The 27,500-nt window shown below is 41.7% G+C and overlaps 1 protein-coding gene across 1 annotated transcript in view; it reads left to right on the plus strand.

The window, feature by feature from the left end:
- The first annotated feature begins 2,050 nt into the window (after positions 1 to 2,050).
- LOC145391942 (uncharacterized) overlaps positions 2,051 to 27,500 on the plus strand; it is a 204,183-nt gene continuing 178,733 nt past the window's right edge. The window contains exon 1 of the mRNA XM_080266431.1: positions 2,051 to 2,240. Within this exon, the coding sequence (XP_080122557.1) occupies positions 2,051 to 2,240 (190 nt within the window). The remainder of the gene's footprint in view (positions 2,241 to 27,500) is intronic.

The following is a 27,500-nucleotide window of genomic DNA, read 5'->3' on the forward strand; positions in this document are numbered from 1 at the left end:
GGTCGTGGTTCATTGGAGTACTTTCTCATGGGTCTCTCTTTCTCTCTCTCTCTCTCTCTCTCTTCCAGTGTATTAGCAATATGCCGGGAATCGAACCCTGGACTCTCAGGTGAGAGCCAGGCAGCATACCACTTCACCACGACCAGGTAAAAGTTATCTCACATTGTCACAATCTCACCTGAGAGTCCCGGGTTCGATTCCCGGCATATTGGTAATATATTGGATGGTTTCCTGTGTACAGTACAGGTTTCTCTCTTCATTCTGACTTGCCGTCAGTGCTTGGGATAGATTAAAAGCATCTACTTGCCCGAGTGCCAGGGGGTTAACTCACCCTCTTGATGCCCACAGTGGGGGCGGAGGGACGTTGGTTACAAGATTGTGACAACGTGAGTAAACTTTTACCTGGTCGTGGTGTAGTGGTATGCTGCTTGGCTCTCACCTGAGAGTCCCGGGTTCGATTCCCGGCATGTTGGTATATATTGGGTGATTTTTCCTGTGTACAGTACAGGTTTCTCTCTCTCTCTCTCTCTCATAAAAACAATAGAGCGCACTGACAAAACAATCGGTGTACATTTGCAAACACTAGACTCTGCCCTGCATCAATAGTACCCTGAAAATAAAACAAAAGCTAAGACAGTAGTGTGCTATCAAAACACTAGCTCACTAAAGAAACAATAGCACGTGACAAAACAACAGCCCATAGCAAAACAATACCCGGATGGCAAAGCGGTAGCACAAAACAACAGCCAGACAACAAAACATTAGCCAAAGACAATTAATAGCCACATGACAAAACAATAGCCAGAAGACAAAGCAATAGCCAAAGACAATAGCCAGGTGACAAAACAATAGCCACATGACAAAACAATAGCCAAAGACAATTAATAGCCACATGACAAAACAATAGCCAAAGACAGAATAATAGCCACAACAAAACAATAGCCACATGACAAAACAATAGCCACATGACAAAACTATAGCCAAAGACAAAACAATAGCCACATGACAAAACAATAGCCACATGACAAAACAATAGCCACATGACAAAACTATAGCCAAAGACAAAACAATAGCCACATGACAAAACAATAGCCACATGACAAAACAATAGCCACATGACAAAACAATAGCCACATGACAAAACAACAGCCACATGACAAAACAATAGCCACATGACAAAATAATAGCTAGATTTCAAAACAATAGCCAAAGACAATTAATAACCATAGGACTAAACAACAGCGTGTGGAAAAGCAACATCAAAACAAAAGCCGGTTCCTATGCACTAGCTTAAGAAAAAAGAAAGAAAAACACTAGCCAGGGTTGACAAAACAATAGCGGGCTGACTAAATAACCGCGATGACCTAAATCCTGAACACGCTCCATCCAACCAAGAAAATCCTGAAGAAATTGCATCCTACAGAAGGATATAATGCCGGGATTCTCTCTCTCTCTCTCTCTCTCTCTCTCTCTCTCTCTCTCTCTCTCTCTCTCAAATACTTTAATCTCTATCACCGCTCCCCTTCCTCCTGTCTTTTCTCTCCCTTTCTCTCATTTTTATCAGTTATCCTCTCTCTCTCTCTCTCTCTCTCTCTCTCTCTCTCTCTCTCTCTCTCTCTCTCTCTCTCTCAAATACTTTAATCTATCACCTCTCCCCTTCCTCCTGTCTTTTCTCTCTCTCTTTCTCTCCTCATTTTATCAGGTATCCCTTCTCCCTCTCTTCGTCTCATTGTTCTCTGCTCTCTCTCTTCCACCCATGTTTTGCTTCTCTCTTCCTCTCTTCATTGCTCTTTTTTCTTTCATCTTACTTTCCTTCTCTTTAAAATTTTATTTTATGTTTGCAAAACAAAACTTTTTTAATCATTTATTATTATTATTTTTTTTTTTTTATTATTATTGCTGTTAATGTTATTAAAGCTTCCCACATCGCTGTGGGAATATATAATATTCTGACATACTTTAACATTGGCCTACATCAAAGGCTGTTTGGCGTACAGCCTTCCAATGTGGTCAGCATAATGGCACAGCTGTGGGTTTCTTTTGGCCAACTATGGTGGCAGTCCCTCAACCGGGTCATGGGATATTATCTGCAACACAGAAAAGTCAGCCATGCTGTCTCGAGAACCGCTTCAGCTGGGACACTGACATTTTACTACAAAGTACCTTCAGGCGGACGCAGGCCGGAAGGGAGTATGGTTCCAATCGATTGGTTATTCTGAGATCTCCTGGGTCAACAATTGGTACTTTTACGGATATTCTGGATGTCAGCTAATTATCCATGAAGGATTAAAGCTACAGCCACCAAACCTGGTGGTCCTGCAGACACTTATGACCTAAGGTGACATGCACAAGATCAGTGACCTTGACCTCAGGGTCCCTTTTCAGTTAGGCTTCTAGTAGGCAATGGCTGTGGCAACTTGTGTGCAGTCCACTGGGTTTAATATTCAGTTGAACCTGGGTCTACAACAACAACAACAACAACAACTACTACTACTACTACTACTACTACTACTACTACTACTACTGCTGCTGCTGTTACTGCTGCTGTTACTGCTGCTGTTACTCTTCTTCTTCCTACTACTGCACTGCTGCTACTACTACTACTACTACTACTACTACTACTACTACTGCTGCTGCAACTACTGCTACTACTGCTGTTGCTGCTGCTGTTACTGCTGCTGTTACTCTTCTTCCTACTACTGCACTGCTGCTACTACTACTACTACTACTACTACCACAACTGCTGCTGCTGCAGCTGCTACTGCTACTGCTACTACTGCTACTGCTACTACCACTACCACTACCACCACTACTACTACTACTACTACTACTGCTGCTGCTGCTGCTGCTGCTACTGCTACTACCACTACCACCACCATCACTACTACTACTACTACTGCTACTACCACTACCACTACCACTACCACTACTACTACTACTACTACTACTACTACCAGCACTACTACTACTACTACTACTATTACTACTACTACTGCTACTACTAGTACGACATTGGATTGGATGATGGATGGATGGATGAATACTCATTTTCCAAACCTTCCCATACTCATTGTACGACTATATATATATATATATATATATATATATATATATATATATATATATATATATATATATATATATATATATATACAGAGAGAGAGAGAGACTGCTGACTCATTGCGACTTTAAGCATTGCAAGTTATCATGGATGGCAAGAATGTGGCAATGGCAGGAGGGTCCATAATTGTGTAGTGAAATGACGTGAGTGGTTGTTCGAAACAGAGAGAGAGAGAGAGAGAGGTTGTTTTGAACGTAGAAGAGAGCAGTAGTGCAAGATGGCTTTACCAGTGTTATCGTACAGTGTAATCAGTAGTGAACTATGAACAGTCGAAGACTACAATACCAACTAATGCGTTATTTTGCATTCACTGTAGAAATAGCGGAGAGGCGCGACAATGCCATGGGTGAAGGGAAGAGTGCAAACGATCCTGAGCATTACTTTCCGTGGCCGTATCATCGGGATGTGGGAAGAGGGAAAATCATCAAGAGAAATCAAGATGTCGCCAGTATAGCGGACGTGGTAAACGAGCAGTCAAAGTGTTCAGCAACTCAGGTTACTTGGACTTTACAGCTTCCTTGCGATCACCGGACGACGAGAAGAGCCATTCACGAGATGGACTTTCACTGTTACAGGACGGCCAAGAAATAAAAACTCTCAAGCCAATAAAGAGTGGAGACTAGGCTTTGCTTTACAGTATTATGGAGCAGACGTAGATTTTTTGAACAGTCATATTTACTGATGGGAAATGCTTCACGTCGGTGGAAGCAGGGGCTCGAACGTGCTGGAGACCAGTAAACACACAGAATAAGATGAAAAATATACAGAAGGGCAAAAGTGGTCGGGTGAACCTATCATTTGGGGGATGGATGTGGCCCAATGGACCTGGAGAATTGACGAAAATAGAAGGAAGATTTACAGAGCAAAAATACATTGACGTGTTAGAAAACGTTTTATTGCCATCCGTGCGAAATATGGCAATCCCACTTCCTCATCCTGTTAGACTTGTTCACGACAGGAGTCCTGTGTATATGTGCACAGTGTTAAAGAATTGATTTAATCAGCACCCAGAAGTGGAAGTCCTCGATTGGCCCTGAAGGGGTTGTGATCTAAACCCAGTAGAGAATTTATGGGCCATAATGTGCAAGGACTGGGACGTGGGTGAAGAAATAAGTATTCAAGCTGTAGAACGTAAAGCCCGTGAGGTTTGGGAGTCTGTGAGGAACCGTGCAAATATTAGTCATAATTTAGTGACAACCGTACCCAGGAGGGTTGATGAAGTTGTTCAAGCTCAAAGTGGCTGGACCTTGTATTGATGTGTTTGCATCATTTGAATGCTTGATGGTGTAATTTTCTTTGATCACGTGTGAAGTATCTTTCATAATGAAAAGTAATACCGCATGTATTCTATATGTACTGTATATACTGTAGGCAATGATTTACCAAAATCCTGGCATTATGTTTATATCAGTGTCACCCTATGTTTCCCAGGTTATCGTAAATCGGTGTAATTATATATGAAAGTGTTTTTCTTAATACAGTCAAGGTGAGTTACTTGTATATCCAAGTAGTAATTTTCCAATTGTGTCATAAATACACTAATTACTTTATTGTGTGTCATTAATAGCGTTTGCTTGATGTAAAAGCATTTGTTTAACTCATGTTTCACTGAAGATTGGCCTGGGAGGAAGGTAGAGTCCCGGAGGATTGGAAGTCAGGTATAATTATTCCCTTGTACAAAGGAAAAGGGGAAAAAGAAGTGTGTGGTAATCATAGGGGCATTTGTCTTCTTAGTATAATAGGAAAAGTGTATGGTAGGATACTTATTGACAGAGTTAGAGAAAGAACAGAGGAATTAGTTGGAGAAGAACAGGGAGGCTTTAGGAAGGGAAGAGGTTGTGTTGATCAGATATTCATTATTAGATCTTTAGTGGAAAAGTTTCTAGAGAAGGGAAAGAAGTTGTATGCAGCTTTCATGGATTTGGAGAAAGCATATGACAGGGTGGATAGACAAGGATTGTGGAAAGTATTAAGAATATATGGAGTAGATGGGAAGTTATTGAATGCTGTGAAGAGTATGTACGATGGTGCTAAGGCTGCAGTGCGTGTGGATGGTGAACTAAGTGAATTTTTCTCCTTGAAGGTTGGGTTGAAACAGGGATGTGTCATGTCCCCATGGTTGTTCAATCTGTACATGGATGGGGTAATAAAAGAGGTACAAGGTAGGGTAGTGGATGTTGGAGTGCCCCTGGTTAGAGAGGATAGTGTTTGGAAACTCCCTGTACTGTTGTTTGCAAATGATACTGTGTTGTTGAGTGAAGACAAAGGGGAGCTGCAAGGCTTGATGGATGAGTTTGGGAGAGTGTGTAAGAAACGGAATCTAAAGGTGAATGTAGGGAAGAGTAAAGTGATGGTCTTTGAGAGAGGTGAAGTCAGTGAATGTACAGCGAGGTTGGATGGTGAGGAATTGGAAAATGTGAGTACGTTTAAGTACTTGGGTAGTGTACTGAGTAAGGATGGAGGTTTGGAGGGTGAAGTGCTTGAAAGGGTACAGCAGGGAAGAAAGGTTGCTGGTTCTTTGAAAGCAGTGATAAGAAACAGGGAAGTAAGGATGGAAGTGAAAAAGTTACTACATGACAGTATTGTGATACCAACTCTAAGGTATAGAAGTGAAGCTTGGACGTTGTTGGAAAGACACAAGTCAAGAGTGAGAGCAGTGGAAATGAGTTATTTAAGAGGAGCCTGTGGAGTCACATGGAGAGACAGGTTGACGAATGAGGATATAAAGGAGCGTTGTGGTGTGGATGTGGATGTGATAGGAAGCGTTATGAGGAACACACTGAGGTGGTTTGGCCATGTGGAGAGGATGGAGGGTGAGACTGACGAAGAGAGTGTATGTGAGTGAGGTGGAGGGGGGAAGAGGGAGGGGGAGGCCGAGGATGAGATGGAGGTTTTGGGGTGGAGAGGTATATGAGAGAGGGGGGTGTGAGTTGGGAGCAGGGCAGTGAGATGGCGGGGGACAGGGCGACATGGAGGCGATTTGTTTGTGGCCACCCCAAACGGGATTGAGGCGTCTGGCAATAGATAGATAGATAGATGTTTCAGTTTCCTCTAAATTAAAATTTGTCGATATATTTTCCAACTTCAGCCCGAGCACCTTCTCCCGAAACTAATTGAAATGACGAGGCTTTTGCCATAAAGTCCTTCCTCAGCTGATGACTCAAAATCACGGTGGTATACCTGTAAGTGTGGTATGAATTATAGCCTTATTAAAGACAGAAAAGTATGACCATAGTACAGCACAGTATACACTGAAAAGTTTAATATCCAGTGATAACCGACGACTGGCCCCTCTACAAAGAAACCAACGAATCACAGTTATGCAAACGATGATTTTAAAAATGAAATACAAACTGATTGCTTCTACGCTGCGAGGTGGGAAACATCATAGTACTAACCATGATCCTCTAAATCATCACATAAAAATTATGTTTCACGGAGTGTATAGTTACCTGTATATATATTATCGTGTTCATACTTGTTGATTTAGTATAACCTTACCAGTGAATCACGTGGAGATCCTGGCAATATTGGTTACTTATCCCATGGATGTGGACACTGAATCCCTCCCTCTGTCTCCTGCCACCCCCGGCACCTCTCATGCCCCTCCTCCCGAAGCACCGTTGTCCGAACCTCAGTTGGTAAAGATGCATGTTGGGCCTTGGATCAGGACAGAAATTTTGACCGCCAGTGTACATGTAAAGTTTTAGTGTATTTTGAAAGCACGTGTACAGGTATATTGGAGGCAGGTGTGTTGTGGCGGTGCTTTGGGAAGAGTGTTTAAATATGAAACAGAAGGTTTGAATATAAAATAGAAGGTAACAGGTTTGGGTCGGGGCGATGGGCAGGCCAGGAGGCGAAAAGGCGTGTGTAGGGAATATATTTATATCTTATCAATATATAATTTATCCATAAATTAGTCAAGCCAGAAAATGTAAAAATGAAAAAGTAGTTCAGGCTTTTCTGTTCAGTATAATATTAGTTTTATATTTATAATGTTTACTAAAAGAAATAAAGCAATATTTTTCGTCTTCCTTTATTCTTTATCAAAATACTACTACTACTACTAATAGTAGTAGTAGTAGTAACAGTAGCAGTGGTGGTAGTAGTAGTAGTAGTAGTAATTATATTGATAATAATAGAAAAAATACCAAGAAGCAGTGCCAAGGCACAGCAAACTCGTCCCCGGCAGTCATTTTAGTGCTGACCTATAAACCCAACAGGATATCTAGTCAAAGATGTCACATATCAAGTTTGGAGTAAATCGGGTGAAAATTGACGATTTTATGCCCATTTGAAATTTTAGGCCCGACCCACCTGACACTGACCCCCCCTACCGCTAACTAGGGGGTGACCCCCCTGATGTAGTGAGGCATGTTATAGGATGCAGATTTGAAAGATGCACCTTTAGGTTTTGGTTTCATGTTGATATGACGAATTTGAAAGGAGTTATGGCGAAAACAGTTTTTTTTTTTTTCTTTTTTTTTTACATTTTTTGGGCCTACAGCCTGGGCCTTGGCCCAGTTTGGTCCCAAATCTAATCAGGTGATCAGAAGGTCATAGCTCATCATCCCTGCAATTTTAGCAAAAATCGCACCTGTAGTTTTCGCGTAAAGTTAACAGACAGACAGACAGACAGACAAACAGACAAACCGAGTGAAAACGCGGAGAAGGGTAATGATAATCCGCGTTTTGCTGGGTTAGTTACAAAATTCACCTATTGCTTGATGAATCCTTACACAAAACTCTCTCTCTCTCTCTCTCTCTCTCTCTCTCTCTCTCTCTCTCTCTCTCTCTCTCTCTCTCTCTCTCTCTCAGCATCATGAAATTATACATTTTAACGTTTTTTTCTGTTCTGCTCGGCTTTACGACAATGTTTCATATTAAAACAAAACACTGTGTGTGTGTGTGTGTGTGTGTGTGTGTGTGTGTGTGTGTGTGTGTGTGTGTGTGTGTGTGTGTGTGTGTGTGTGTGTCAGCTGAAGTTATAATGAAAATGTTTCTCTGTACAAACGTTTCCTTTTATGGTGATGAAATTTTCTGTTTTACTGCTTGGAAAAAAAAAAATATGTACTCATGTTTTATTAAGAATGAATAAAAAAATATATATATTGAGAAAAACAAGCAACCTTTTTATGTGTCATGTTTTGCTGAGAAATTGTAAATCATGTGTGTGATATGTGTTTGACAGAGGGACGGTTAGATAGATAAATAGATATATAGACAGATAGAAAGAGAGAGACGGATAGATACAGATATATAGATCACATAATCATACCTACAAAAGGAGACAGGAAAGTTAAATACAGCCAGCCAATAGATAGATAAATTGATTGATAGATAGATACACACACAAATATCAGTGGATTATATATACATACATACGAAATATGAAATGCTAATTAAATGAAGCCAATAGATAGATAAATTAATTGATAGATAGATACACATAGATATCAATGGATTATATATACATACATACAAAATATGAAATGCTAATTAAATGCAGCCAATAGATGGATAGATAGACTGTAGATAGATACAGGTAGATACCCGGTATATAGATAGATAGATAGATAGACAGAGAGACTTTTAGATACATACAAAGAGAGAAAGGAAAATTAAATATAACCAATAGATAAACAGATAGATTATACATACACACAACGAGCGAATGAAAGTTAAATACAACCAGTGGACAGACAGATAGATAGATAGATAGATAGATAATTACGTCGACTCACAACGATTGATTAAGCTGTAGTGAATTCTAACGTTAAATCTGGCCTTCATTCTGCCTCACCAACATAGCCAGCTGCTGCGTTGGCTGGGTATTACTCAGACCTCCCTTGACTCCTTTGTTACTCCCCGAAAGAAGGAGGGTGGACTGCTGGAGAAGGGCAGTTCAACCTGCAGTCCACTGGGTTCACGTTTTGTATGAACCGGGGGCTACTGCTACTACAACTACTACTGCTGCTGCTACAACAACAACAACAGAAACAACAACTAGTGCTACTAATACCAATACTAGTATTACTGTTACTGCTACTGCTACTTTTGCTGCTGCTGCTGCTGCTGCTACTACTACTACTACTACTACTACTACCACCACCACCAATGCTGCCACTATTACTACTACTACTATTACTACTACTACTAATGAAATGCCGAGAACTCAGGCCCCAAGTTGTCTGTGCAAAGCGTCACTCGGTGTGCCTCTGCCAAGCCCTGCACACAGACTCACCATACAACCCCCATGACAGGGTTCATTGTGGGTTGAAATAACACTAAAGATTACTTTGTGTGTGTGTGTGTGTGTGTGTGTGTGTGTGTGTGTGTGTGTGTGTGTCCTAATCTGGGCATAAGCTTCACAGCCTACTCCCAAGACCCAGTAGTTCTGCATACCATACACCTCCACTTTAGCGCTAACACCCACAGTCCATATTGGGCTGCCTCATACAGGACTAGTGTATCGGTATTAGCGGTGATACTTTTACATGTCGGCGGGACTTTCGGTAGATCAGTAAAGTCTGCTTTTATGAAATTCATATCCTAAAATTGTTCCCTTCCCAGCGGGGATTCGAATCACGGTCCATTAGGACTGGCCACCTCTCTACCGATTCAGTCCATCGTCCCTTCATACTGTATTACTAACAAAAGTTTGGTGGAAATCCGTCGAGGGGTTCAAGGGATATAGCGTTCACAAGGATAAATTAAGTCGACCCCATATGACCTAGACCTTTGACAGTGCTGACCTAACCAGTCCATTGTCCCTTCATACTGGATCACTGACAAGAGTTTCGTGGAAATCCGTGGATGGGTTCAGGAGATATCGCGCCACAACAGTGTTACAGATGCGTGGACCAGTGCACGCATGGACGGACAGAACAATTACATAATGCCTCCTCCACCAAAGGTGGTTCAAGGCATACTACTACTACTATTACTACTACTACTACTACTACTACTACTACTACTACAACTATTACTAATAATAAAGTATCTACTTTTTCGGGCTGTATAATAATTTTAACAGCTCATTTCTCACATTTTACTATATTTAAATCTTCACTTAATGTCAGCCTCGGACGGTAAGTGCAATGTTGATAGAATATCTCACTCTCGGTAATTTTAGGGCTTTGTTGATAGGTGATATTACTTCCGGAATTTTCAGGGCTTGGTGATCTCAGCGTTGATTGTAGTGCACAACAGGTTTAGTCATAGTCGAACCTCACCATACACATCAAAATCCTACTTAGTAGCTGTTGGAAATAAATGAGTATGAGTAGGAATGTGTGAACAAGGATGAGTAATGAGCAGTGGGTGAGAGGTGTGTGGTGTCAGACACCACGCACCTCTCTCTCTCTCTAATTCTTGCTTTACAACAATGCAGTCTCTCTCTCTCTCTCTCTCTCTCTCTCTCTCTCTCTCTCTCTCTCTCTCTCTCTCTCTCATTCTTGCTTTACCACAGTGCAGACACAACCCTCTCTCTCTCTCTCTCTCTCTCTCTCTCTCTCTCTCTGACTGACTGCAGACCTGGAGTACATTTCTCTGGAATGTCCCACTTTAAAATGAAATTCCTTTAAGCCTTGTACACACCGGGATACAAAGTCTAGAGACAGTCGAGCGACTATGTATCTCGACTGTTGCGAGACAATCCAGATACAGACGGGCGACAGTGCAGAGACACACTGGAGACAAGGCAACTTTATCTCTGGATTGTCTAGACTCTAGACAATCTCTAGACTCTAGAGACTGTTGCGAGACGGTCGCTAGACATTTCTGCTACTTTCTCGCTGCACTGTTGCTAGACAATCGAGAGACAGTCCAGCGACTTTGTAGCGCGTCCCTGATTGAACCATCCACCACGTAAATTTTGAAATATCAGTTTACAACCAACATTTGTCATATTAAACTCAAGAAGTGATATTCCAGTCACAGGCAAAATGTACATGTGAAGATATACATTTATGGACGAATCTGTGTGTGTGTGTGTGTGTGTGTGTGTGTGTGTGTGTGTGTGTGTGTGTGTAAATAATTGCCAAAACCAACAGTGGAATCACTAAAGGTAATAACTGTCATGATTGAACCATATACATACCCATAATTTTTCAACGATGTATGTAAAACTTGCAAATATACCAATTATTAGGACAGACCCGTATACATACAGTATAATCTTTCATCGATGATGTATAACTTTTATGCAAAATTAGAGTGTATAAATATACTCTGTAATTATTTAGGATTGAACCATATACATATAATTATTCAATGTATGTACAACTGTTATGCATTAATAATGTTAAAATATGTGAATACTGACGCCTCATAGCAGGAGGCGTGCATTTTTAAATGTGAACTTAAAAAAAAAAAAAAAAAAAATCCGTCATCCGTTGCCAAACCCCTCCGCACCGAGCAACTTGTATCTTGTCTCCCATATCTAGTGGGAGACAAGATACAGCCGAAATCTTGTCTCTGGACTGTCGCGCGACTGTCCAGCGACAGATTTACGGCCATATTCTTAAAAATAATTCCTTCTCTAAACTTTTCCTTCCCTTCGAAGGATTTTTCTTTCCCTTCAGTATGCGTAAAGATTTCCTTGGAAGGGAAGGAAAAATGTTCAGGTTGGTAGCTCTGTTAAACTAAAATGACCCATCCTGCTGATATTTGGTATGATGGAGCGTTAAATTTATAAACTAATACATCAAAACACGCATATCTCGTGCTGGATAATGAAAGCACAACATATTTGAGACGTGGGAGGTGGCCACCACATCTACAGTATACTGTTGGTTTGTATTCAGCCATAAATGCCATTCTGGCCAACACCGCAGCTTGTTCACTCCTCAAGACAATATCTTGATATATCATATTCGAGGAATATTATTACGCTTAATGTTATTAGTAAGTGTAAGAATCACTTGTTAACGTCCGTCTCGTGTACTCGCATGGCGGCGCTCACTTGTTTTTTTCCAGCTGGAAGACATGAGCCGAACCACACATGTGACCTTGACGGCAGATTTTCCTTTTTCAGGCAAATTAACAACCAAAATGTTTCTTGAAAGGAATCCTCGTTTGACCCTGGCCATAATGTATAAGATTTGTCAGTGTCAGATCATAAAAGACTGGATGAATATCGGAGGTAGTACGTCGTCTGCTCTGTTTATGTCTGGCTTATTGTCTCAGCCGACATGGGTAACACTTTTAAAGAGACACAAATAGCGCTTAAACATTAGTATAGCGTTGTAAACTGCATCAATAAAATTATACAGTAACTTCCGTCAACATTTTAAATATATATAAGGCAATGAACCACAACAGAAAGCACAAAATTTATGAAGGAATTTTTGAAGAGAAGGGTCAAGGAATTCCTTCAAGTTCCAATAATTTCTGCTGCCCAGAGGAAAAATCTTTCCCTTCGCGCGGCCCAGGAAGGGAAGGATTTTTTTTAAAGAATACCAATTCGGCTAAAGATTTCCTTCCCATGCCTCTGCAAGGGAAGGAAGTGTTTAAGAATACGGCCGTTAGACTTTCCTGAGACAGTCGCGCAACAGTCTAGTGACATTGTCGCGCGACTTTTGCTGGATAAAGTATCTCGGTGTGTACGTGACCCAGAGACAGTGTCTAGCCACTGTTGCCAGACTAATTTAGATTTTTCTGAGACAGATGCGAGACAGTCCAGAGACAACGTTGTGCGTCTTTGTATCTTGGCGTGTACGAGGCTTTAAGTTTGAAGCGAAACCTCTCTCTCTCTCTCTCTCTCTCTCTCTCTCTCTCTCTCTCTTTCTGACTGACTGCAGACTTGGATAGTCCATTTCTCTGGAATGTCCCACTTTTAAATGTAATTCCTTGAAGTTTGAAACGAACACCCTGTGTGTGTGTGTGTGTGTGTGTGTGTGTGTGTGTGTGTGTGTGTGTTAGCTCAGCAGCAGTGCAGGTTTCCGGTAAAAACTCTTAGTTCCAACACAACATGAAAAAACAGAGAGTGGTGTTTGTGCTACGCTGAGTGATGATGGTGATGACGATGATGATGATGATAATGATGATGATGATGATGATGATTGCTGTGTTGGTGGTGATGATGGTGATGATAGTGATGATGATGATGATGATGATGATGATGATGAAAATAATTGCTTTGGTGGTGGTGGTAGTTGTGGTGGTGATGATTATGGTGGTGATGGTGGTGGTGGTGGTGCTGCTGCTGATGATGATGATGATGATGGTGGTGGTGGTGGTGATAGTGATGGTGGTGATGATGATGATGATGATGGTGGTGGTGGTTGTGGTGTTGGTGGTGGTGGTGGTGATGGTGATGGTGATGACGATGATGATGATCATGATGATGATGATGATTAGGGGGAGAAGGAAAATATGATGATGATGATGATGATGATGATGATGATGATGATTAGGGGGAGAAGGAAAATATGATGATGATGATGATGATGATGATGATGATTAGGGGGAGAAGGAAAATATGATGATGATGATGACCATACCACCGTAAGCCTTTTAATTTTCCAATGATTGTTCTCAGTATGCCACAGTTTAAGACTCAAATGTATGCATGATATAAAAAGTTAAAATAAGGACAAGAGATATGTTTGTACAGTAGAACCACATCCCCCTCCTCCACTATTCCCTATCTCAGTATTTCCTATTTCCACCCTCTATCCTTCCCTCGCTCCCTCCCCCACCTCCTCTCCCCCTCCCCCACCTCCTCTCCCCCTCCCCCACCTCCTCTCCCCCTCCCCTTCTCCTCCTCTCCCCAACCTCTCCTCCTCTCCCCTACCCCTCCTCCTCTCCCCTACCCCTCCTCCTCTCCCCTATCCCTCCTCCTCTCCCCATTCCCTCCTCCTCTCCCCAACCCCTCCTTCACCACAACCTCTCCTAATCTCCCCTACCCCTCCTCCTCTCTCAAATCCCTCCTTCTCTCCCCAACCCCTCTTCTTCTCCCCAACCCCTCCTCCTCTCCCCTTCCCTCTCTCCCTCCACTCCTCCTTCTTTCCCCAACCCCTCCTCCTCTCCCCAACCCCTCCTCCTCTCCCCAACCCCTCCTCCTCTCCCCAACCTCCCTCCTCTCCCCAACCTCTCCTTCTCTCCCCAACCCCTCCTTCTCTCCCCCTATCCTTCCTCCTCACCCCAACCCCTCCTCCTCTCCCACACCCAGGGTTGGTGATTTTTTTTATTTTTTTAAATCAAAAAATAAAAATATGATTTTTTATTTGTTCGATTTATTTATTTACTTTTTATTTATTTGATTTTTCTGTGTATCATATAGGTAATATTTCAAAAGCAGTATACTGAATACTTTTTTTTTTTTATGTGAGGAAGAAGGAACCAAAGGCAACGAGCCCGCAATAACAGTTCCCTCCAAGAGAAAAACAAAATACAAGAGAGAGCCAAATTCAAGATCCGATCATTTCGAGATGCCTGGACACACTGCGTTTGAAAGACTGGAGATCATAGGAAGTAGGAAATACAGGCAGAGGGAGACAGTTCCAGAGTTGACCTGTTGCATAAATGAAGGACTGGGAGTAACGGTTAACTCTTGCATTAAAGAGCTGAACAGAAAAGGGGTGAAAGTTTGCTGCTAGACGGGTGCTACGCGCCCGTCGTAGAGGTGGAGGAATGCAAGCAGACAGTTCAGAGGAGCAGTGACCATTGAAGTAGCGATAGAAAAGAGATAAAGATGCAACAGTGCGGTGAAGAGACAGAGGTTGAAGGGAATCAGTAAGAGGAGGAGAGTTAATGAGACGAAAAGCCTTTTACTCCACCCTAATGAGAAGAGCTGTATGTGGGGAGGCTCCCCACACATGAGAGTTGTACTCCACACAGGGGCGGATAAAACCCCTGTATAGAGTCAACAATTGTGCAGGGGTAAAGAAGGAACAGAGTTGGCTTAGCACTTCATGTCCTGTCTATCCACTGATGGTTAAGGTTGAAAGCCACTGCCCAGAATCCAGATACACAGCTGTTCAAGTGCTGTCTGTACACTACTGGTTAAGGCTGAGTTGCCAGTGGTAATACAACAGCATATTCCAAAGCTGATTATATTACCACACAGAAAAATCTTAAGTTGATATTATCATGACATGGCCTTAAGTGACCAAGCATAGCCTACCTAGTCTTATGGCTTGGGTTTTTGAAATATAGACTGCAAAGTTAGGACAAACTCCTGAGAAACTGGAAAAAGTTTTGACCTGAACTACACTAGCCATCGTATTAGCTAAAAAATATTGATACATTTCCAAGTTTTGCTTTTTGGCTCATTATTTCAGATGTACAAATAATTTCAATACTTAGTTACACAAATGTAAAAATATATTTTCTGTCACACAATGTAGCAATTTCTAAAGGCACCATTCTCCAAAATCTGCTGACTTAATGCTTCAGTATCTGAATAAATGAGTGCCAACACAAAGTGTTACACAACTTTTATAAACCTTCAGATTTTATTTTTGTTAACTTTTAGATAAAAAATATTAAAGAAATGATTTTTTTTAGCAAAAAAATCAATAATTTAATCACATGATTAAATCAGTTTGGTTTAACCCTTGTAAGGTAACCCTACAACTCCAATAACATATCATGTAACCCGGGGTCTGCCAGACCCCAATCTTTAGAAAATCACCAAAAATACTTACAACACTTTATTCAAACAATCACTTGTACACAATTTCTGTAGCCCTTTTCCTTCAACTTGGTGCAAAAATGTATGAAAATACAAGTGACGAATTATTGTAAGGAAAATTGAAACGAAAAACATTGACAAATTATATACCAACTGAAATTAGTGGCTGCCATACCAAAACTGATATGTTCCATCAGTTTTCTATCAATGTCTGCTGTAGACCAATGGCCAATGTATCTGTAAGAAAAAAGAGAAGCACATGTCATAATAAATAATATTTGGTATGGAAGATATATATGGAAAAAAAAAAAATCACATGTTAGGTAACCTGGGGTCCACTGGACCCCAAAGGCCCTTTAGCATGAAAATAGAGCCAGATCCCGAACCGACCCCATCACCTCCCGAAACTAGTCTACTAGTCAGGAAGGTAGAGGGAAAACCAAGTCCCAAGACCTTATAGTAATATATGAAAAACACTAAGAAAAATAGCGTGGGGTCCAATAGACCCCAGGTTACCTTACAAGGGTTAATCAATGCCAACCCTGCCCCAACCCCTCCTCCTCTCCCCCCACACCCCCTGGGGCATAGAGGTGGGTGAGGTGTGGTGTAATAGGTAATGAGGGAGTATATCAGACCTCATTAACGCTGCTATAACAGTGATTGACAGACTGACAGCAGTTGATGTCGCGTGAGATTACACACACACACACATACAGAGAGAGAGAGAGAGAGAGAGAGAGAGAGAGAGAGAGAGAGAAATTGGGGTGGGGCAGCTCTCTGACTGCATGACACACAAAAAAAGCTTAATTAAAAAAAGTGTGCTCAGAGATCAATGAAAAAACAATAAACCCGGGCCAGTCAATGAAATCAGGTCACTGGCTGCGATGGGGTCATTTGTTACCGCCAATGGTCAGGCTGGGTCAGGGGTTTTGTTGACCTGTTACCCTGGGAGTGATTGTGTGAATGTAAAGTATTTTACTAAGGTCTTTTCTACCATAGTGTTCAGGTTAGTTTTGTTATTATTTTTATTTGTTATTCTTTTTCTTCTTATTTACCTCCGCCAAGGAGGTTATGTTTTCACCCTTGTCCGTTTGTGTGTTTGTTTGTGAGCAAGATTACACAAAAACCACCGGACGGATTTCCACGAAACTTGGTAGAAGAATGGGCCTTGGCCCAGAATCTCATCTCATCTCATCTCATCAGCCGTTTGAGTGCAAACTGCAGGACCAGCCCATCCCAACCGAAGTGAGGATGATACAGCCAATGTATCTCTACGAAGTGGCTTAGGCTGTCTGGTAGGAGATTGTATGTAGGGTGAGAAGTGCTTGTAAGAGTATTGTAGTGTTGGAGTGGCTTTGGATGTGTGTGTAGTCTGTGAACCAAGTGTAATCGGCCCACGGAAGCCGACTGGGTGCAAGCATACTTTATAGTAAGCGACACTGGTTCAACCACAGCACCCCTGATGTCCGCCAATGCAATACGTGGCCAGAAGAATACTCCCAAAGTTTATTACCCTGGCAGGGCGCGAACCCTCGTTCTTCAGTGTACGAAAACGCACACTTTACCACTGTACCACAGAGGCTTCTGGCCCAGAATAGTCTATCTATCTATCTATTGCCAGACACCTCAATCCCGTTTGGGGTGGCCACAAACAAATCGCCTCCAAGTCGCCCTGTCCCCCGCCATTTCACTGCCCTGCTCCCAACTCACACCCCCCTCTCTCATATACTTCTCCACCCCATCCCTCCATCTCATCCTTGGCCTCCCCCTCCCTCTTCCCCCCTCCACCTCACTCACATACACTCTCTTCGTCAGTCTTTCACCCTCCATCCTCTCCACATGGCCAAACTACCTCAGTGTGTTTCTCATAACGCTTCCTATCACATCCACATCCACACCACAATGCTCCTTTATATCTTCATTCGTCAGCCTGTCTCTCCACGTGACTCCACAGGCTCCTCTTAAATAACTCATTTCCACTGCTCTCACTCTTGACTTGTGTCCTTCCAACAATGTCCAAGCTTCACTTCCGTACGTTAGAGTTGGTATCACAATACTGTCATGTAGTAACTTTTTCACTTCCATGCTCACTTCCCTGTTTCTTATCACTGCTTTCAAAGAACCAGCAACCTTTCTTCCCTGCTGTACCCTTTCAAGCACTTCACCCTCCAAACCTCCATCCTTACTCATCACACTACCCAAGTACTTAAACGTACTCACATTTTCCAATTCCTCACCATCCAACCTCGCTGTACATTCACTAACTTCACCTCTCTCAAAGACCATCACTTTACTCTTCCCTACATTCACCTTTAGATTCCGTTTCTTACACACTCTCCCAAACTCATCCACCAAGCCTTGCAGCTCCCCTTCGTCTTCACTCAACAACACAGTATCATCTGCAAACAACAGTACAGGGAGTTTCCAAACACTATCCTCTCTCACCAGGGCCACTCCAACATCCACTACCCTACCTTGTACCTCTTTTATTACCCCATCCATGTACAGATTGAACAACCATGGTGACATGACACATCCCTGTTTCAAACCAACTTTCAAAGAGAAAAATTCACTTAGTTCACCATCCACACGCACTGCAGCCTTCGCACCATCGTACATACTCTTCACAGCATTCAACAACTTCCCATCTACTCCATATATTCTTAACACTTTCCACAATCCTTGTCTATCCACCCTGTCATATGCTTTCTCCAAATCCATGAAAGCCGCATACAACTTCTTTCCCTTCTCTAGAAACTTTTCCACTAAAGATATAAGAATGAATATCTGATCTACACAACCTCTTCCCTTCCTAAAGCCTCCCTGTTCTTCTCCAACTAATTTCTCTGTTCTTTCTCTAACTCTGTCTATAAGTATCCTGCCATACACTTTTCCTATTATACTAAGAAGACAAATGCCCCTATGATTACCACACACTTCTTTTTCCCCTTTTCCTTTGTACAAGGGAATAATTATACCTGACTTCCAATCCTCCGGGACTCTACCTTCCTCCCAGGCCAATCTGCACATCTTCCACATCCATTAAATTTTGGTGCGGATCCAGATGAACGTGCGGATCCATTTTTTTTTTTTTCACTTTAACATTGCGAGATAGGGCTTTTTTCAACATTTTCGTAAATTTTTCAGTGAATATTGCATAGATCTTGTTGAAAAAAAATCAGGCGTATTTAGGATGTTCGTATCTATGAATGTGTACAGTTTGGCGCGGATCCATATACAATTCCGGATCCAGAGGATTTGAATGTGCTTTTATAGGGGGGTAGTCTTTTTCCAGCTACCGTACAGGAACAAATAGGGCTATAAACTTGCAGAGCTGTACCTAATAACAAAGTTGAGGATTACGTCATATTTGTATTGCCCAATAGCTGCATTTCGCAGTAGCTGTAATAGACACATTTTGCAATAGCTGCATTTCACAACAGCTGTATTTCACAATAGTGACAAAGGAAAAGCTGTTGACCTGGATGCTGACATCAGAATGTGTGTCTGTTATACAAGCAGAGCTGAAATCAGATCATATTCATTTGCAGTTGAAGATTCAGAGAGAACACACTTGTTAATTTAGTGTAAGTTTGACTCTTTTTAGTGTTTTATTAATGAACTGAATAAATGATGTTTCTTGATGTGAATAAATGATATTTTTCGTGCACATTTGTTTCTCTTTTGTATCAACCTATTATTCTTCCATAATGCAGGTTATGAAATGATGTGCACTGTTTTGTTGGCTGGTACAGTGAGTTAAAAATTATTATGAAGAGGTATGGGTAGTTTAGAATTATGGTGTTACAGCTCACAGGGTTATAAGTTTGATTTGGGATTAGACTTGATGGAATTAAAAGGCACTGCATGTTGGGCCTTGGTGGAGGTATGCCCTCTACTGAGTGCCATTCTAGTTATTATTATTATTATTATTATTATTATTATTATTATTATTTGTTATTATTATTATTAATTGACCAAAAGATGACAACCAAGGACCGGACAAAGGACATGGTAATCGGAACGTGGAATGTAAGGGGAGCAAATGATGAGGTGAAAGAGAGAGATTGTCCAGGTGCTTGAGGGTGCGAAAGTTGATGTATGCGGAATAACTGAAACGAAATGGAGTAGTGAGAGTGTGAGAGAATGGGAGTATGGATGGGGTATATGTGCAGGAGTAGGTGAGAATGAGAAGGCAAAAGAAGGAGTATGTATAGTTGTGAGTAAAAGATGGAAGAAGGGCATAAGAGAGTATGGATCAGTTGGGTCAAGGATTGTGTGGGTAAGATAGAAAGTTGGAATACAAATGTGGGCGATTGTGTGTGTGTATGCACCAACGCAAGATCATGCAAGCAAAGTGAGAGAAGAGTTCTGGACAAATGTGGAAGTGTGCATGGAAAAGTTTGGAAGGAATGAGAGAGTGTTTTTGATCGGTGATATGAATGGTAAAGTAGGGAATGTGAAGGTGGATGGAATAGTTGGTGAGTGGGGTGTGCATGCTGAGATAGATGAGAATGGCAGTGCATTAGTGGACATTTGTGCTGGAAGGGGGTTGGTGAATGGTGATAGCCAATACTCTCTTCAGGCACAAAATGATCCACAGGTATACATGGCCTGTGATGAGAAGGGTGGGTGGTGAACTGAATGAAAGGAAGGCAATGATTGATTATGTGTGTGTGGATGAAAGGATGCGAAAATGTGTAATGGATGCAAGAACTTATAGAGGTTGGAGGAGTGGACTTTCTGACCACTACTTGGTGGTGGCCAGAATCAAGGTCCAATTAGGATGGAGAAATAGAAGAAGGGAAGGACGGGAAGAAGGAGTATTTGTAAGGAGAGTGGAAAGGTTACAAGAGGATGAGAAAAAGGCAGAGTATAAGAGAGAAGTGGAGGAACGATTGGGCAAATATGAATTGGAGCAGATGGGGGACATGGAAGGTGTGTGCAGGATATTTACAGAAGAAATATGTGCAGCATGTGATGTGGTGTATGGGATGAAGAGTAGATGGAGGGGTGTGCAAGGAACAGCATGGTGGAATGAAGAGGTGAGACAGGCTGTGGCACAAAAGAAGAAAGCATACAATGAATGGATGAGAAATAGGGGCGTGGAAGAAGTTGAGAGGCAGAAGAGAGAGTTATATGTAGAAAGAAAGAGAGAGGTGAAAAGATTAGTAAGAGAGAGTAAGAAGAGAGCAGATGAGGAATTTGAAAGGAACTTGAGTGTAAAGTGGAGAGACTGTAAGAAAATGTTCTGGAAAGAGGTGAAAAGAGTAAGACAGGGTGGAAGTGAAGTTAGCAGAGGAGTGAAAGATAAAAGTGGTAGATTACTAGTGGAGAAGGGAGAAAAAGTGAGCAGATGGAGAGAACACTTTAAGGAATTGTTGAACATAGAGGATGGAAGTAATGCGAGTATAAGTGGCTGGGGAATGGCTGGGAGGAGGAGGGAGGTGAGAAGACAGGAAGAAATCAGTTGGATAGAAGTTGTGGAAGCAATGAAGAAAGTTAAATTGGGGAAAGCCCCAGGAATTGATGGAGTGTGTGGTGAAATGCTGAAGTATGAGGGAGAGATAGTAGTAGAATGGATGTGGAAAATGTGCAGATTGGCCTGGGAGGAAGGTAGAGTCCTGGAGGATTGGAAGTCAGGTATAATTATTCCCTTGTACAGTCGGCCTAAGAAGTGACGGCGGAGTATTCGGAAATTTTCGGTCAGCGACAGCGCACATACTCTTCCTTATATCTCTATGAGGTGAAACCTAATAGGTAAAACTGTTACGAAAAACAATAAAGCAATGCCAAAGTACCTGTATATTTCAAAACTGTAGGAAGCAGTTTCGTTAGTTACGATAATAGGAGATCCTAAGCGGAACTAATTGAAATTTCACAACTATCGCTCAGGGACAGTCAGGAATAATTTGCGGAGTTCAAGTCTAGTATGGTAACACGCAATAATTTTTTAGTAGCGTAAGACTGAACAAAAGGGAGCTTCAATAAACTACAAAAATTAGTAATTATTACTTATAAAATAATTTCCTTTACAATACCAGGGAATAATTTAAATTCGATTATTTCCGTTTCCAATATCTCCATGGACGACGACAGAAAGCGTGAAGGCGGCGTAAGCCAGTAAGCTATTTTAAATGTTTCGATCAACACGCACGAAAAGAGATAACAATTACTCAAAGACATGCAGTTATTACACTGCCTTTGGCCAGTTTTCCATTAAGAAAAATCTCTGGATTATTTAATATAAGCCAAAGGGCTGTCGGTGAAAGAAGTATAAAAAAAAGAACCTCGATGTTTGCCTAGAGTCGGAGCTCCTTGCAGAATGCTAACTTGTCATAGTCTGATATCCTCAGTGCATAATCTATTAGCAAGAGTAGTAAAATGCAGAGGTTCATAAACAATTAATTGAGTTCAAAACTTCCAGATCAGCATTTTCTGTTCAGCAGGACATTACAGTTTATTTAAAAAGACAGATATTAAGATTAAAAGATGGAGTAAAGAGTGCGTGCTTTTGCATTGCAAGAGTTTATGATCTCATGTTTTGGTCCTGTTTATTATTTAGTGTAAGAGAAAAAGGCAGAATCTGTCACACCTCCTTACAGCTAATAATAATTTTGCATGAATTGGGAATAAAGTTGCTGCTAAAGCAGGTGGGGCATCATTACGAAGAATAATTTCATTGTTATGGCATCCTTATTGTTGGTGGATCATCACTATAGCATTTGAAAATAAAACAGTGTATTGCAGTCACTAGAATTTTCCTTAACTTGTCTTCAAAACTAGAGCATCTGTATTTGAAATCCTGGGAAACATTTCAATCAGGAACACGGAGTTATAGGCCTACTGCCCACCGCACGCGGAATAATACATTTCACATTCATTCAAATCGGGAAAGGTAACTAAGTGTTAATTTCTAATATCACTGCCTCCTGTTATTCATTTTACATCATTCTTAGCGCAAGATAATATATAATTTATTTGATATGACCTGATGAAGGCATTGAATGTTAACCTTATATTCACTGTTTTCATTGAACGTACGGCAGTGCAGAGTGACCGAAGCAATCTGAAACTCTGCCATCACTTCTTGGGGCGACTGTACAAAGGAAAAGGGGAAAAATAAGTGTGTGGTAATCACAGGGGCATCTGTCTTCTTAGTATAATAGGAAAAGTGTATGGTAGGATACTTATTGACAGAGTTAGAGAAAGAACAGAGGAATGAGTTTGAGAAGAACAGAGAGGCTTTAGGAAAGGAAGAGGTTGTGTAGATCAGATATTCATTCTTAGATCTTTAGTGGAAAAGTTTCTAGAGAAGGGAAAGAAGTTGTACGTGGATTTCATGGATTTGGAGAAAGCATATGACAGGGTGGATAGACAAGGATTGTGGAAAGTATTAAGAATATATGGAATAGATGGGAAGTTGTTGAATGCTGTGAAGAGTATGTACTATGGTGCGAAGGCTGCAGTGCGTGTGGATGGTGAACTGGGTGAATATTTCTTTTTGAAGGCTGGGTTGAAACAGGGATGTGTCATGTCTTCATGGTTATTCAATCTGTACATGGATGGGGTAATAAAAGAGGTACAAGGTAGGGTAGTGGATGTTGGAGTGGCCTTGGTTAGAGAGGGTAGTGTTTGGAAACTCCCTGTGCTCTTGTTTGCAGATGATACTGTGTTGTTGAGTGAAGACGAAGGAGAGCTGCAAGGCTCGGTGGATGAGTTTGGGAGAGTGTGTAAGAAACGGAATCTAAATGTGAATGTAGGGAAGAGTAAAGTGATGGTCTTTGAGAGAGGTGAAGTCAGTGAATGTACAGAGAGGTTGGATGGTGAGGAATTGGAAAATGTGAGTACATTTAAGTATTTGGGTAGTATGATGAGTAAGGATGGAGGTTTGGAGGGTGAAGTGCTTGAAAGGGTACAACAAGGAAGAAAGGTTGCTGGTTCTTTGAAAGCAGTGATAAGAAACAGGGAAGTGAGCATGGAAGTCAGAAAGTTACTACAAGACAGTATTGTGATACCAACTCTAACGTATGGAAGTGAAGCTTGGACGTTGCTGTAAGGACACAAGTCAAGAGTGAGAGCAGTGGAAATGAGTTATTTAAGAGGAGCCTGTGGAGTCACATGGAGAGACAGGCTGACAAATGAGGATATAAAGGAGCGTTGTGGTGTGGATGTGGATGTGATAGGAAGCGTTATGAGGAATACACTGAGGTGGTTTGGCCATGTGGAGAGAATGGAGGGTGAAAGACTGACGAAGAGAGTGTATGTGAGTGAGGTGGAGGGTTGAAGAGGGAGGGGGAGGCCGAGGATGAGATGGAGGGATGGGGTGGAGAGGTATATGAGAGAGGGGGGGGGTGAGTTGGGAGCGGGGCAGTGAAATGGGGGGGAACAGGGCGACGTGGAGGCGATTTGTTTGTGGCCACCCCGAACGGGATTGAGGCGTCTGGCAATAGATAGATAGATGATGATGATGATGATTATTATTATTATTGTTATTATTATTATTATTATTATTATTTTCATTATTATTGTTGCTGTTATTATTATTATCAGCAGTAGTAGTAGTAGTAGTAGTAGTAGTAGTAGTGGTAGTAGTAGTGGTAGTAATAGTAGTAGTAATAGTAGTATAGGTGTTATTTATTATTATTATTATTATTATTTTCATTATTATTATTATAAAAGAATTCTCTACGTACATAGAAACATATAAACCCCATCATAGGTTCCATGTAAATATTAACCAGCAAAGGCAAGGAAGAATTCCAGCAAGTTAAATATGAGGTGAAGTTATCCTTGTCCCTATCTAACAAACATAATAACAAGCTGACTGCCTTCCGTCATTAATCAACTGCAATTACCCCCACTGGATAATTACCCACATGATCAATAACCTCAATTACCCCTACTTACTTGCACTTTATTTTTTTGGTTAACCTCTTACTTAATTCATTTATTAAAACATTGTGTCCTGCGTGTTTTTCGTATTTTTAATGTGTCTGACTCTGGGTATATCATCATCATCATCGTCATCATCATCACCATCATCATCATCATCATTGTCGTCGTCGTCGTTGTCATCATCGTAATCGTCATCATCATCATCATCATCGTCATCACCACCACCACCACCATCATGAAATCTATATGGAGAAACACACAAAGCATCCCCATATCACGCATAGGAATATTAATCAGCAAAGGAAAGAGTTCCATAAGTCCTAATAGTCCTCCTGCCTACTTCACACCTCCACATGTCACCACTTTGGCGCTAACACGCACCATCCATATTGAATACATACAGGACTCGTGTATAGACCTTTTCCAGTGACGTCACAGAAATTACGTAGTTTTGTTTACGACTCCATATTGAACGGCAAACTCCTCGCAGTAATGGCTGTACTGACAGGGCTGTCAGAGGTTGAACTGTCTGATATATGCAGAAATCTGGATCAACGCCACCAAGATCTGTACAGGAACAAGATAGTGTTTGGGGCTGGACGCTTACACCATATCTAAGGAGAAATTCACCTGTTTCAAGTACGGGAGACCGAAACCAGATCTCAGATATGGCGATCTCTATCACTATTGGTGAACACCCCGTGAAAGTTCACCGGGGCATCCCTCAAGGTAAACATGTGTAATATGTCTAGCTGGAACTGACATACAGTTTTATTGTCTCGGTAATCAGTAAATTACTGACGTGGGGCTAAGGGGGATCGAGTAGTTGATGAATGAGTGGAGGGTGGGGGCGTGGGAGTGCGGGAAGGAGGTGGAGGGAGGGTGGGGGGTTTGAATGGCGGTGGGGTGAGGGTGGGATTAGGGTTGGTTTGAGGTGTGGGGGTGTGAGGGAGGGTTGGGAATGGGTGGTAAAGGGTGGGACGGGTAGGGGGTGGAGGGGAAGGGGGGTTGGGTGGTGGTGGGGGGTATTGCGGGGGAATGGGGGGCTTGTGGAGGGGAGTTGGGGCGAGGGGGGTGGGGGGTGGGGGTTCGAAATTGGGGGGTAGGGGGTTGTTGGGGGTGGGAGTGAGGGGTGGTGTGGGGCGGTGGTGGGGTGGGGGTGGCAATGGGAAAGTGATGGGGGGGTGTTGGTGGGGTAGGGGTGTGTGCGAGGTGGTTGGGTGGCGGTGGGGGAGATGGGGATGGGGTTGGAGGGGGTGGGCGTGGCTTACCTGATATGCAATGCCTGCTACAGAGTTGGGTGTAGGCCGTCGGCTGCCAATTCTTCCTCTTCACGGCAGCTATCCACTTCTGTTGCCTTTCCTCATTGGCTGGAAACCTGCAGAAGTTTACCCCACTCCCACTTTTCTGCCATGTCTTACAGCCGAAGGCACAACAGTGGAATACCATTGTGGAATCTGCAGTTCTCTCTCTGTAGATGTCCAACAATGTGCCGTCCAATAAGGCAACGTAAACAAAAGTCACATGACCCGTGACATCACGTGGAAAAGATCTATTGGTACAGTCGCCCCAAGAAGTGATGGCAGAGTTTCAGATTGCTTCGGTCACTCTGCACTACCATACGTTCAATGAAACAGTGAATATAAGGTAAATATTCAATGCCTTCATCACGTCATATCAAATAAAATATATATTATATCACGCTAAGAATGATGTAAAATGAATAACAGGAGGCAGTGATATATTAGAAATTAACACTTATATAGTTACCTTTCCCGATTTGAATGAATGTGAAATGTATTACTCCGCGCGCGGTGGGCAGTAGGCCTATAACTCCGTGTTCCTGATTTATTTGTTTCCCATGTTTTCAAATACAGATGCTCTAGTTCTGAAGACCAGTTAAGGAAAATTCTTCTGACTGCAATACACTGCCTTATTTTCAGATGCTGTGGTGATGATACAGCAACAATAAGGATGCCATAACAATGAAATTATTATTCGTAATGATGCCCTACCTGCGGTAGCACAAGACCGTACTGCCTTTTATTTCGTCTTTCTCTCGCCAATAATAATTATAATTAGCAACTTTATCCCCAACTGATGCAAAATTATTTTTACTTGTAAGGAGGTGTGACAGATTCTGCCTTTTTCTCTTACACTAAATAATAAACAGGACCAAAATATGAGATCATATAAACTCTTGCAATGCAAAAGCACGCACTCGTTACCCCATCTTTTAACCTTAATATCTGTCTTTTTAAATAAACTGTATTGTCCTGCTGAACAGAAAATGCTGATCTGGAAGTTTTGAACTCAATTATTTTATTACTCTTGCTAATCGATTATGCACTAAGGATATCAGACTATGACAAGTTAGCATTCTGCAAGGAGCTCCGACTCTAGGCAAACATCGAGGTTCTTTTTTTATACTTCTTTCACCGACAGCCCTTTGGCTTATATTAAATAATCCAGAGATTTTTCTTAATGGAAAACTGGCCAAAGGCAGTGTAATAACTGCATGTCTTTGAGTAATTGTTATCTCCTTTCGTGCGTGTTGATCGAAACATTTAAAATAGCTTACTGGCTTACGCCGCCTTCGCGCTTTCTGTCGTCGTCCATGGAGATATTGGAAACGGAAATAATCGAATTTAAATTATTCCCTGGTATTGTAAAGGAAATTATTTTATAAATAATAATAATTATTATTAATATTAATTGTTTATTGAAGCTCCCTTTTGTTCAGCATTACGCTACAATAAAAATTATTGTCGCTGACCGAAAACTTCTGGATACTCCGCCGTCACTTCTTAGGCCTACTGTACCAGCTGGGGTGTCTTTGCA

This window comes from Coenobita brevimanus, chromosome 20, assembly GCF_032717465.1.
Source record: "Coenobita brevimanus isolate Jiangsu-jjx chromosome 20, ASM3271746v2, whole genome shotgun sequence".
NCBI classification, from domain to species: Eukaryota; Metazoa; Arthropoda; class Malacostraca; order Decapoda; family Coenobitidae; genus Coenobita; species Coenobita brevimanus.